This window comes from Nymphalis io, chromosome 6 (genome assembly GCF_905147045.1).
Source record: "Nymphalis io chromosome 6, ilAglIoxx1.1, whole genome shotgun sequence".
Lineage (NCBI taxonomy): Eukaryota > Metazoa > Arthropoda > Insecta > Lepidoptera > Nymphalidae > Nymphalis > Nymphalis io.
The window spans coordinates 8,813,231-8,825,526 of NC_065893.1; the positions used below are offsets into that span (position 1 = coordinate 8,813,231).

Below are 12,296 nucleotides of genomic sequence, written 5' to 3' on the forward strand. Positions count from 1 at the left end.
ACTGGGTAGAATCGACACTCCCGTGGTTTTCGCTATAAGACATACCGTATCAGCTAGGTTTTCATTATTAGTTTGTGTAACACCGCATATCTCCAAGTTATTGATACAATATTTTTGGTCCCTTTTATTTATTTCATTTTGTAACATTAAATCAGATAATTTCTATTCTATTTTTTCAATTCTTTGGCCCTGATGTTCGACTTCTAAGACTTGTTTGTAATTCAAATAAATCATTTTTCATCTCCATGACACAAGATTGTAGCTTTTTGAATTCATTATCTTGTTTATTGAGTCTCGCATTTATTTCTGCGCGAAAGTTTCTTATTTCTGTTATTGTATGTTCTTTATATTAAATTATTAGTTTTTGTTTCTCATATCTTCTTGACTACTTGACGTAGCTTGTGGTATAGGCGACTTGTTACTATGCGATGAAGTGTTGATATCCTTATTACTCACACTGCACTCTTTTAGAACTTGTTTTGCAAGTTGAACACTTCCATGTGGATCCATTCCATGTAGATAGATAGCGTTATTCGAATCACTGTTAAAATGAACGCAATCGGAATGAAACAAATAGTTACAGCTATTGCACTTAATACGTTTTTGCCCAACTCCTATGTTGACCTTACATATCTCACATGTATTAACCATCTTTTGAATTATTTATTTTTAAAAATTATCGTGAAAATAAATGTGTGGTACATCGGGGTTTGAACCATCAACTTCTCGGATATAGTACCAGAGCCGTTATCAATTTGCCAAACGTCAGCTAGTAGACGATTGTGAAAATATGCAACACTGTTTACTGTTCTGTCACTTATGATGTTTACAGAGTACAGTCACTGTGATATTTATATTGTGATTTATGACGGTAGACAAATAATTATCTACACTGATCAAAACCACAAAACTATATGGATGTTATTTATAATGTTAATTCACAATTTTTAACACTTTTTTTATTAATGATTACGTGAAACACCTCACTCAACATATATAACAGCCAATTTTTTATACTAAGTCACTAAATTGCTGGAAATATTTTTTTATTCGAGGAGCACTTAACTTTTACTGCGTACGCTGTGGTGGCAGCATCCGCACTCATTGATATGATGATGTATTTATAAATTCAAATAAATAATAAATTAAAAAATGTTGCTTAATTCATTTTTCTATGTAGATATTTACTGAAATTTCAAAACATTCTAGTAATTTTAATCAGTATTTGTTAATAACTAAATAATACAATATTTATTTAGACATTTTAAAGTATTATTATTATATCACCAGGAATAATTAAAAATAAAACAAAATTTGTAATGTGACATTTTTATGGCCACCAAAACAATTGGATTACTCAAAATGCAATTCAATTACACATCGTCAAAAATACAATGATAACATAAGATTATTCTCCATACACAGCATAGTAGTCTCACATGCATTACGCATCAGGCTTAACAGGAAGACATCTCATATACATATATATGTGTGTGACATATAAGAGGTATAAGAGACTTAATATTCACACTGACAAGAATATTATAATGAATAAATTATATTTATTTTTATTTACCAATATCTGTTGATTTCTTATTTTTGTTAATTTACTTTTTTAAAGTTTTGATAAAAAAGTAAATAAAATTACAATCTTTAATAATAAATTGTTATTATTGCTTTCATGTTACATGTTAGTAAATATTTTAAAGGCATTTCTGATGAGTTCCTTGACTTTCTCGTATTATTTGTCGTCGAGATCCATGTTTTCTGTACCGATTATGTCACTTTCTTTACTGTCTTTTGGTTTCTCTTTACTACCAGAATTATCTTCAGTGTTATTGCTATCAGTTTCTGGAGATTTTGCTGAAGGTTTCTCTTCAACTTTATCTTTATCCTTTTCTTCCTTTTCCAACCTATAAATAATTAATGTAATTTTTATTTGCTGTTGTGTATTAAATTCATTGAAAGTTTATCAGAAGGCAAATTTATAGGTCATTTGATGCTAAATGATTCCCGATAAACGAATAGCTCAATACAGTTGCAGATTTATTGTTTGTAAGTCATAAGCCATTACATCGAAATAAAAGATACATAGTTTAATGATGGAATAATGAGTGACATCTAATGAATTTATAGTAACAAACATATATTATACTTATGATGTTTTTTTTTTTCGTTTTGTTAGACTAAAGTAGCTGTGATTATGCACACATACGCAATCTGCGCACACAAGCTTACAAATGACTTAAATTGTCAAGCGGCAAATGGAAGTGTTTATTAAAGATTTTAAAATTAAAGATGTTCAAAGTGCTTATGTACTTTTAAGAAAATATATATGAAACTCACTTCGATGGTCCATTGAAAACTTCAACAACGTCATCGTCCTCATATTTAATGTTCACGACCGCTTCAACTTTTGACTGTATGCTTTTAAGAGCAGAATGGAATATTTTCGAGCTAGCCTGTAAAAAAATAACAGATTTCGAATCATAAACTCAAAAAAAGACATTCGCATTAAGACAATTAAGTGTGAAGTGGTCGGCGCGTTACCGTGAGCGAGGCGATGCGCGCGCGCGCGGCGGCCAGCGCGGCGCACACGTCGTTGAGCTGCACCTGCGCGCCGCGCTCGGCGCGCTGCGTGCAGGCGGCGGCGGCGCGCGCGGCGCGCAGCGCGCTGGCCGCGTCCGCCAGCGCCGACTCCAGCCGCGCGCGCTCGCCCGCCCAGCGCGCCGCGCCCGCCACCAGCGCGCCCACGTCCACCACGCGCGATTTGTACGTCACTATGCCTGTTGATATACGAGCGTGGCCGTTACGTAGTCGATGATATCTAACGCTATAATGAGTAGCTTCGAAGTATTCTTGTATTTTAATACACAATAATAGTTCGTATACTATATTAAAAATAAATTCATCGATAATGTGATTGATGACCTTTAATGATCGTCTCACCCAATCATATTGTCGACGAATTTATTATGTAAATGTTATAATACAGAATACTAGTTAAACGCAGATCACTTGTTAGTGCACTTCATTGTGCCTTGCAAAATTTACAAGTATTTCCATATGCAAAACAAATATACAATACATAAAAACAATCCCTAATATGTATACGTGTTTCTTTTGGATATTACTTAAGATTACAATTTTTTTTACACTACTCACCACTATCACTGACGTCTTTGGTTGCAGAAGATGTTTGACCTTCGTTGTTATCTTTGTTAAATACCGGTAGGAGTTCTCGATTGCCTGAAGCTATTGTAGCTTCTAATTCAGTAATCTATTAAAAAAAAAAATTATTTCTACAATATTCAAATTTCAGGTTTTAGTGAAATATTTGTAATAAATAATATATATTTTTCACAGCTCTACTTACATGCGCAGGTACTTCATTGTTTACTACAGTACTGTCTAGTGGCAAGTCTTGTATGGCTTCTGGTGTTCCTGCTGCTAAATCTTTAATTGCTTGAATGAGAGACCTGAGAAAAAGTGCGTTGTTTTAATAAAAAAAGTAATTTGATCATCGATAGAAATACATACATATATCGATCGTCCGAAATAATTCACATCATAAAAACCTATGCCTATTACATTATATTACCCATTATACACATGAAAAAAAAAATGTTTCAGGTTTAACGAAATTTTCATTCTGATATGTTGCAATATAAGACGCTACCAATCACCTTAATAGAAGCGCCATAGCAACGTAAAATACTCGGGTCTAAAAGACATAGACACTCACTTGTAACTGAAGTTGTCTCGGATGCAGACTTTCTCGAGTATACTTCGTATCTGCGACCTGGAGAGCTGCAGGCCGAGGCTCATGAAGAGGTTCTGCAAGTCCTTGCGGGTGATGGTGCCTCCGCGGGCCGTGTCGAAGTACACGAGCGACAGCAACAGGTAGGGGTCCGGTGGCAGCTCCACACCGCGGCTGCGGCGCCGAGGCGAGCTGCTGCGCTCGTCGTCGCTGTGAGAATCCTTGGAAACAAAATGTATAGCGTTAATTCCTTTATCTTCATTGGAAGCTGTTATAAAATAATTGAGGTCATTTTTTTATAAAAAATAACAAAACAACAAAACATGTACAAAGATATTATGTTAAAAATATTTTCATATAAAGCTGTGATTTACATTCTGCCACCTACCCGCCTGTCGCGTTTACGCAAATCACGTTTGTCATCTTTCTTTTCTTTGTCGTCTTTTTTCTCCTCTTTTTTCTCAGGCTCGGCTTTTTTTTCTTCTTTCTTCTCAGATTTCTCAACACTTTTGTCCTTTTCTTTCACGTCTTCGGCTTTTTCGGGCAATGTATAAAGTGTTTTGTAGACGTAAAAGCCAAAATCTCGCATTAACATCTCATTAAACAATTCAGCAAATACAAATAACTAAAAAAGAATGATTATTGTATAGTTGATGTATTTGAATCTGTAGACTAATTAAGTAATAATTAATTATCAATATGTCATCAGTGACTGAATATAATGTTAAAAGAAAAATATAAATTGAAAACTTACCTCGAAGCTGTGTTCCTTGTTGTCGGTAATACGATAGTCCAGCAAAAGTGATAGTGTAGCAACATTGCAGCTAAATTTTCCACCTTTGGCAGAGGATGATGGGTGTACAATTATGTGTGGGGTATTAGGCATTTCATATTTGGTCTTAAGGACTTGCTTCTCTTTCTCTATCTGAAATTCAAAATATCTATCATGAGAATATATATGAGTATTGTTGTGTTGAGTCTTTTAATAAACTGCCTCGTTGATCTAGTGGCTAGTTTTAAAAGATCTGAGAATGTAAGATTTGAGATCAAACCAGGCTTTCAAAAAGTTATAGGCTTTGTTCTTTTTTATTAAGAAATTGTAAATAGCAGCCTAGAGTGTTATGCTATTTAAGCCATTATTCCTACACCTAATATCTTCGGTCAACTTGAATTATGAAAGAAGGAAAGAAAGAACCACCATACATAAGTGTATTATACTATCTCCTGCTGGCTAGTCCACGTTTTGAGAAGCCGCCGTGACTGGAATCGGTCATAAGAACATCATCATCAATAATAATTATTTATGAACGATAACAAAACCGCTAATATCAGAATAAATTAAATTTTAAATTGGTAACCTTTTTCTTTTCTTCATCTGTTTCCTTCTCTGTTTTAGGTTTTTCTTTTTTCTCTTCACTTTTTTCTTTATTCTCTTTTTTGTCTTCTTTATTCTTATTTTTATCTACATCGTCTTTGTCCTTCTTATCACTTTTTTCTTCACTCTCATCTGGTATGACAACTGGGGCTTCTTCTTCTGTTTTATGAATTAAAAACATATAAAAATGAATTATGATTTTATTAACTTTTCAAAACAGAATTTATTAATGTGAATATTTTCGCTTTAGGTATATATATAAAAAAAACTTGAAAGATTATATATAAATAGCATAAATTATTATTACATAAGAAATTTATTAAGCAATTACGAGAACTGCAACAGTCTGAATCAAATATGGAGAAACAGAAACATTATAACATATGGCGAACGCTCGTGAGGCGAATAACATCTGCGCCGAGCAATTCGTAATACTACATGGTGACCACGACCGCTCTAACAAGAGTGTAACGACGAAGAAAAAGAAGAGACATTTATTTTAACAATGAACTATGTTACTATTTCTTGTTTTTGTTTGCGTTGTAAATGCTAGAAGTATTTAGTGGGAATAAACTTGGGCGTTTGACACAAGCAGCAAAAAGGTGCCATATAAAGGAGAGCTGAGGCTCCGCGTACAACTACTCGGCTTCTCTCACGTCCCTCACGCGCTGGTACAATAAAATCACACACTTGCGCATGTTTGGTATTTATAATTTTATATTTTGCCTTTTTGTTGTTTGTATTAATTTCTTTTTATATTAACCATTTCAAAATATTTTAATTCTGTAAACTTGCCTGATAATGTTATAACCCTTGTGCATATATAAATACAGTCAATGCTTAGTCAGCACCGCGACAAACGAGGCGAATTAATATTGTATTTAATTGCTACACTATTCCATTCATTCAACAAATAACATATATTATGATAAACAGATTCTAACCTCTACTTGGTTCAGTCTTATCGTCTTTAATTTCAATATGTTCTTCTTCAGTTTCTTTTTTTTCCTCTGGCTCATCATCCTCAACTTCCATAACATCATCACTTTTAGATTCTTTTTCCTCTTCTGCTTTTATAAGTTTTGATAATCGTGAAACTAATTGTGATCGTAAACCTGATATTTAAATAAAGTTGAATAATTTATATATATTTTAATTTTATAAAACTTTTGTTAATAATTTAATTATGAAAAACAAAGATATACCTTTACAACTAACATTTCGAGCTCGAAGTTCTTGCCTTAGTTGGTCGACTTTAATCGTCCTTAGATCAATTTTGGAGTAATGCGTCGGCTCGGGTTTGCCATCCTCATCGTCATCATTTTCATCAATCGTTATCGTACTGTCATTGCCGTCGATCTCCTGAAAAACACGAAACTTTCTATTTTCCATCGACGGAAGCTCCAGTGGGTTAAGGCAAGAGATTTCTTTTTAAACTTTACTGAAAACTACTCTCTATAAAGCTTTGATAGCAAAATTTTGAACGTATATGAACGGCAAGGGGATCGGTTCTACGCGTTCAGGTTCTAACATATATAACATGTTTTCAGGATCGAATTCGCAGCGAGCGGCGGGGCCGATGTCTTCGAGATACGGTAGTAGCGCAGGCGGCCGGAAACAAAACCAAACAAAACTGGGAACAAACAATTTGGGATTTGTCAGCCTTCCCGGCGGGCGGCGCGGGCGCGGGCTCGCACTCGTCCTCGCCGGCCAGCCGCCGCAGCGCCGCGTCGCTCGCCGCCTTATACCGCTCCTGGACCGTCGTCCACTCGATACGCGACGGCTGAGCGGACCACACATCTGGCAGGAACAACACCACACACTCGAGTCTCGATTTTCCGCCGCTGCCCTCGCGCCAGTAGTAAAACTCCACCATTCGGTACCTGCGCGGGTAATCGAGTTATAGTGATGCATACTCACACCCGCAGCCACCCTCGGGCTGCTCGACTGCTGCATGGACACGACACATCCCGTACGAGAGTCAACTAACTCTTTTTGAAGGACGGTACATCGATCTGCTTCCAATCGGCAGCGCCACTTACGATGTACGAACGCCTCTACTCTCACATAGTGAATGTGTGCTGTACCATGTTCAACTTATGCCGCCGAGAAACCAAGAGTATCTTCTTTCAATATTCAATGGCGTACAATCCGGATAGTTTTATTATTATCTATTCTAATGTTTGAAGTTTCACAATTTTTTATTATTATCAATTCTTTTATGCTATTCCAGAAAATACTCTTAATTTTATCAGGAAAAAAAGCTAAAGCACAAATATCGATTCTCTGGATACAAAAAAAACTCCAACATTTTAATTTTACAGAAAACTGAAACTTACCATTGAGTACAATTTGATAAGTCGATGCCTGTTAATGCCTTGCAAGTACGAATGGCTGTTTTAACTAATACTCCAGGATCAGATTCAGGATTATCTCCATCAAGAGAAGGACTCCAAGGTCCACCTATAGCAAAATTTTCTCCTCCTTTACCCTTTTGTCCAACAAGGAATTTAATCAATCGAGTGGGATGTAAAGGTGTTTTGCTTGCACGTTTGTCTTTTTCATCAACTTTTGTGAGTCCACATTTTTGATATAAGCTTTCCAAGGTCGGCATACTGATTAACATCACCTAATATGAATATTTAATTTGTTATTAGTCATTTCTATTTTAAAATATATAAAAACAACAATTTATGAGTCCATGCATGCTATCTATAGTAGTATTATAAATGCGGGAGTAACTTTGTGTGGTTCTGTCACGGATAAATCACTACACCAATTTTGATAAGAAGCAAGCTTAAATCCGAAGGGGGATAAGCTATCTCTCTACCAAACATGCGGGCAAAAACTAGTATTACATATTGCCCTTGTTTATGTATCACAAAAATGGATTAATACCTTCGCTGAAAATCTATAGTCTGCATCTGGTGGTTCTAGAGTAGCATCATTAGCATTCGGATTAGGCACTTCTCTACTCATGATGTGGTATGCACAAGGGTTATTTATAGAAAATGGTGCTTGGGGAGGAAAAGTTTCTCCCCATTTTACATATGCATTGAAAAAGTCAGATGGTATATAAAGATTTGTATATCTCTGTGAAAGCGTGGGAACATCAATCTTTTGGCTGAAAGAAAATGTACAGAATTAATTATACAATTTTATGAAATATGAAAGTTATTCTAACTTTCAAATTTCTTTTTAATATTAAACTCTCAAAATATAAATAATATCTAATAATCTTACACATCAAGAGGTATCCTAGGCACTCGAACAACATATTTTATTGGTGAAGGCTGATGGATAATTGGTCGTTTACGAGGAGGAGAGTCTCTGCGATTACGGCTGTCACGTCGATCCCGTGATCGTGACCGACTTCTTGTCCGAGATCGCTTCTAAAACAATATTAAACATACTAGTATTAAGTAGTAGATTAGATACTCTTTCCAGATATCTATATATTAATGTGTGATATGTATGATCTCTGTTATTTTTATAAAAAAAGAAAGAATGTAATTTGTTTATGTCTAGTGTACAGTCGCAAGAATAATTAATTATAAATATGATCATTTAACTAAATGTTAATAAAATTAAAAAAAATATTTTCCAAAACAGATATCAATGAAAAATAAAACTAAATATTTAACTATAAATTAATTTATTCCATATCTGTTTCTATTATAAGTTTGTTGATTTGTATGATATATATAGTATCACATAGTTACTTACTGTTCACATTATTGTTATGATATATATCAATTAAGAAACTCTTTTATTATAAACTAGTTACAGCTTAAGATAAATTTGCAACACATAACATTGAATACAATATAACTTTTAATAATCAGTATATTTTATAATTGGTTGGGTGAAATTGGTTATGAAATTAGTTACAAAAATTGACCTACTACACTTACTTACAAGTGAAGTTTAATAAAAGCACAAAAAACTAACTGAGCACAGCCTACCAATACAACATTTTAATGAAAACAAATATTCAAATTTTCGCTTTATATTTACTTTTTATAGAATTATTTTTTATGCATTCTAATTTTATAAACTAATCTATTTATGCACATTATTTAATAACAAAAACTAGAAACAAATTGAAATAATACTCACTCTGTCATCTCTACGAGCGGTTCTATCATCCCTACGGTCGTCACGGCGAGATAACATAGATTTTTTATTAGATGGGGGTGGGACAGCGTTGTATGTGTTAGATTTCGGTGGGTTAACTTTTTGGTTTGGGCCACCTTTAGGTAAAACTTGAACGCGAGTTGCATTCCATTTAAATGGCATATTAGGATTGTAAGACGCTTCTACTAGTACCCTGTCATTTACTTTAGGTATTGCACCTTTAGCACACACAGAAGTTTGATAAAATACATCATGATCAACGAAACCAAAGTCGTTGTGAGTCTTTGTTACTGTACCAGTAAATACACGCTGTTCATTTGATTGTTGTGCCTGATTAGGCGCATTGTTTTGATATATATTTGGATTCATAGCGCGGGGTGTAGGATAAGCTACAACATTTCCAGGATACATTTGACCTTGAGCCATTTGATTCATTGGCATTTGTCCCGCCATTGGCATTGCCATACCTCCTTGCGCTTGTATCATGCTTGGATTAAATACTGCCTGGGTTTGCTGAAAAGGCATCATACCTTGTTGTGACATCATTGCGGCATTTGGATCCATTATCTGGGGATTCATGCCGGTCATGTTTGTGTTCACGTTGGATCGAGCCCATGGCGGGTTTTTGGTTCCGCTACCAGATTGCATTATGAATTATTATTAAGCAGTCACAATTGGCATTTGTTTTATTTTAATCTTATAACGTACATTAAATGTTTAAAACTTAGACAAAATGGCCGCTAAAGAAGAAGCCATGCACAAAATAATAAAACCGTGAGCGTGACGCTACGGTTAAGAACGATCGAACAATTCTAACAAATAAGCACAGATCCTTATACAATATGCATAACATAATACAATGATTATCTGACATTTTATCAAAAAGTTGCTAGCTCCAAAAATATTTAGGAACTTGTATATAAATTAATTTAATTTATAGTTTGCTTAATTTTATAGGTCCTTAATAAGAAAAATTTGTCAAACCTAATATCAGATCGTTTTGCTCAACTTTTACTCATATGTAACTATTAAATGAAAATAAAAAAACGGAAAGTCTCATGTAGGCCTACTGCAAAACGTTCAATAAACTTGAATATTATTTTCAAAAATAACCTTAAATTTTAGATCAAATGATCCTAATATATTGTACAATTAACATTTAAACCTTATTAAAAAGCAATTTAATAACATATCTTGAGTCAAAATCGTCAAACAAAGTAAGGCCACAATCAGTATTTGTAGAAGTATAAATAAATTATACGAATTGTGAATATACAAAATATATCTGCCATCCTTCGTTATTTTCGTTAAAATTATTGTAATTGGTAATAAATATGTAGAATTTGGATTTTTTTTAGATTTAATGAACGATAATTTCATTATTTAATTCCGGAAATAAAAATGATCCAAATAACCTATTATAATTTTACTACTTTACTCTTGCACTAATAGGTGTACCACAGGGTTATATTTTGGTACCTTTTCAATATAATATGTAAACGATTTACCTTTTTTTGTTTGCAGATGATGCATCTCTTATATTTAAATTGAGAGAAAAATATACAATTATGTCATTGTTAGCAGTGCTCTGTCGCTGGTTCTAGATTGGCTTGAGAAAAATAATCTGGTTTTAAATGCAAGAAAAACCAAATGTATGTTTTTTCTCTAACAAATGTTAAATTAAAATGTTCTGCAGTTATCATAAACAATGAAAGCCTGCTGACTTACAATATATTTATGATAATATACGCCTGGGTTATGGCCTTCTCTCCATTTGAAAAAAAGGCTTTTAGCTTATTTCACCACGCTGATGCAATGCAGCTTAGTGGATAGAAATGTAGCAAATTTTCATTCGACGCATGCAGGTTTTTAAGGATATTTTCTTTATCGCCGAATCATTATAAAGAGATTAAGCACATGAAAATTTATTGATGCTTGCTTTGGTTTTATTCTGCAATCATCATTTAATGTTCATCGTATTCTAACCTAATATAAAAAGTAAAAGAAGTATAAATTATATATACCATTCATCCAATTGAGTTAATACTTGAAATATTTCATAGTTGTTGAGGTTTCTGTCGCGGTATGATGTACCACGTACATTATATTGTAAGCTTGTTGTTTTTAAGATACATAAAAGTTTTAAAAAAGTTTTCTAATGGAATAAAAAAGATACATTTAAAACAAAAGCAATGATTATAATATCTCTATATAATAATTATGATGTTAAGTGCATAGATACGCGAAACTTATTACTTAAGTTTACTTTTTAAACTCCTTTTTTTCCTTACCATAAGTGAAAACAACATAACGTAAATGTTCATAATCTAATCGTATATGTATTTCTGATAACGAATAGGTAAAATCATAAAATAATTTAATTTTAGACTTAAAGATAAATTTAAAAAAAGTAAATTTTACAAAATTAGAAAATATTCTTGAAACTAAAACAAAAATAATCAAATTTAAAAAAGGTACCCAACGCGAAGCCGCCCACAAAGGTCGCATTTCCACGCTGTTCGGCAATGGACAATCTTTGCGCCAAGAAGATCCGGAACGACTGTCAAATCCGATTCCAATTAAAATATGTTTACCTAACTGTTTATTATATTTGTGGCAATTATTATTTTTAAATTGATTTAACGTCGGTCTCAACCCTTGGCGCTCTAAGCGAATAGCAAGAGATCCCTTTAAAATAGTAAAGAAAATATTTTTTAACAAGAGAAAATGCTGCCACCTTTATCCGAGCGCAAGGATTTCATATATCAGCTTGTAAACCAAACGCATAGTAGTAACATTGAAACTTAAACAGTAAAACTAAAAGCTTGTAAGCACTCACTGTCCCACTGCTGGGCTAATGTCTCTTCTCCTATTGTGTGTGATAGAAAATTATCCGAAATATTTTCACATTTTCTTGCGATTTTTTATATCCCCGCAGAACAAAAGATGAATTATTCGTTTTATTATATAATACACTAAAACTGTCATAAAGATAGAGAAATGATTATAATATATAAATATACA

At 33.5% G+C, this 12,296-nt stretch overlaps 1 protein-coding gene across 3 annotated transcripts; it reads right to left on the reverse strand.

The window, feature by feature from the left end:
- Positions 1 to 1,313: 1,313 nt before the first annotated feature.
- On the reverse strand, positions 1,314 to 10,096 carry LOC126768875 (cell division cycle and apoptosis regulator protein 1-like). Of its 3 annotated transcripts, XM_050487256.1 has the most exons (17): positions 9,255 to 10,096; positions 8,379 to 8,527; positions 8,034 to 8,259; positions 7,475 to 7,764; positions 6,781 to 7,018; positions 6,341 to 6,497; positions 6,080 to 6,250; positions 5,119 to 5,294; positions 4,515 to 4,685; positions 4,149 to 4,385; positions 3,746 to 3,981; positions 3,377 to 3,479; positions 3,166 to 3,280; positions 2,742 to 2,786; positions 2,551 to 2,582; positions 2,347 to 2,462; positions 1,314 to 1,913 (listed from the first exon to the last, which is right to left on the reverse strand). In XM_050487256.1, the coding sequence occupies exons 1-17, from the start codon at positions 9,918 to 9,920 to the stop codon at positions 1,742 to 1,744; spliced, it is 3,300 nt and encodes a 1,099-aa protein (XP_050343213.1). In that variant the 5' UTR covers positions 9,921 to 10,096; the 3' UTR covers positions 1,314 to 1,741. The 3 variants fall into 3 exon arrangements, with proteins under 3 accessions (XP_050343213.1, XP_050343212.1, XP_050343214.1); XM_050487255.1 differs by having other exon boundaries at positions 2,551 to 2,786; XM_050487257.1 differs by having other exon boundaries at positions 1,839 to 1,903; positions 2,343 to 2,462; positions 2,551 to 2,786.
- Positions 10,097 to 12,296: the final 2,200 nt, after the last annotated feature.

Excerpts from the sequence above, each read along its gene's own strand:
- LOC126768875 (XM_050487255.1), bottom strand. The coding sequence starts at position 9,920 with ATGCAATCTGGTAGCGGAACCAAAAACCCGCCATGGGCTCGATCCAAC. Across the intron at positions 4,386-4,514 it reads ACAAGGAACACAGCTTCGAG|TTATTTGTATTTGCTGAATT; the intron begins GTAAGTTTTCAA and ends ATTCTTTTTTAG. Across the intron at positions 3,982-4,148 it reads TGCGTAAACGCGACAGGCGG|GATTCTCACAGCGACGACGA; the intron begins GTAGGTGGCAGA and ends TTTGTTTCCAAG.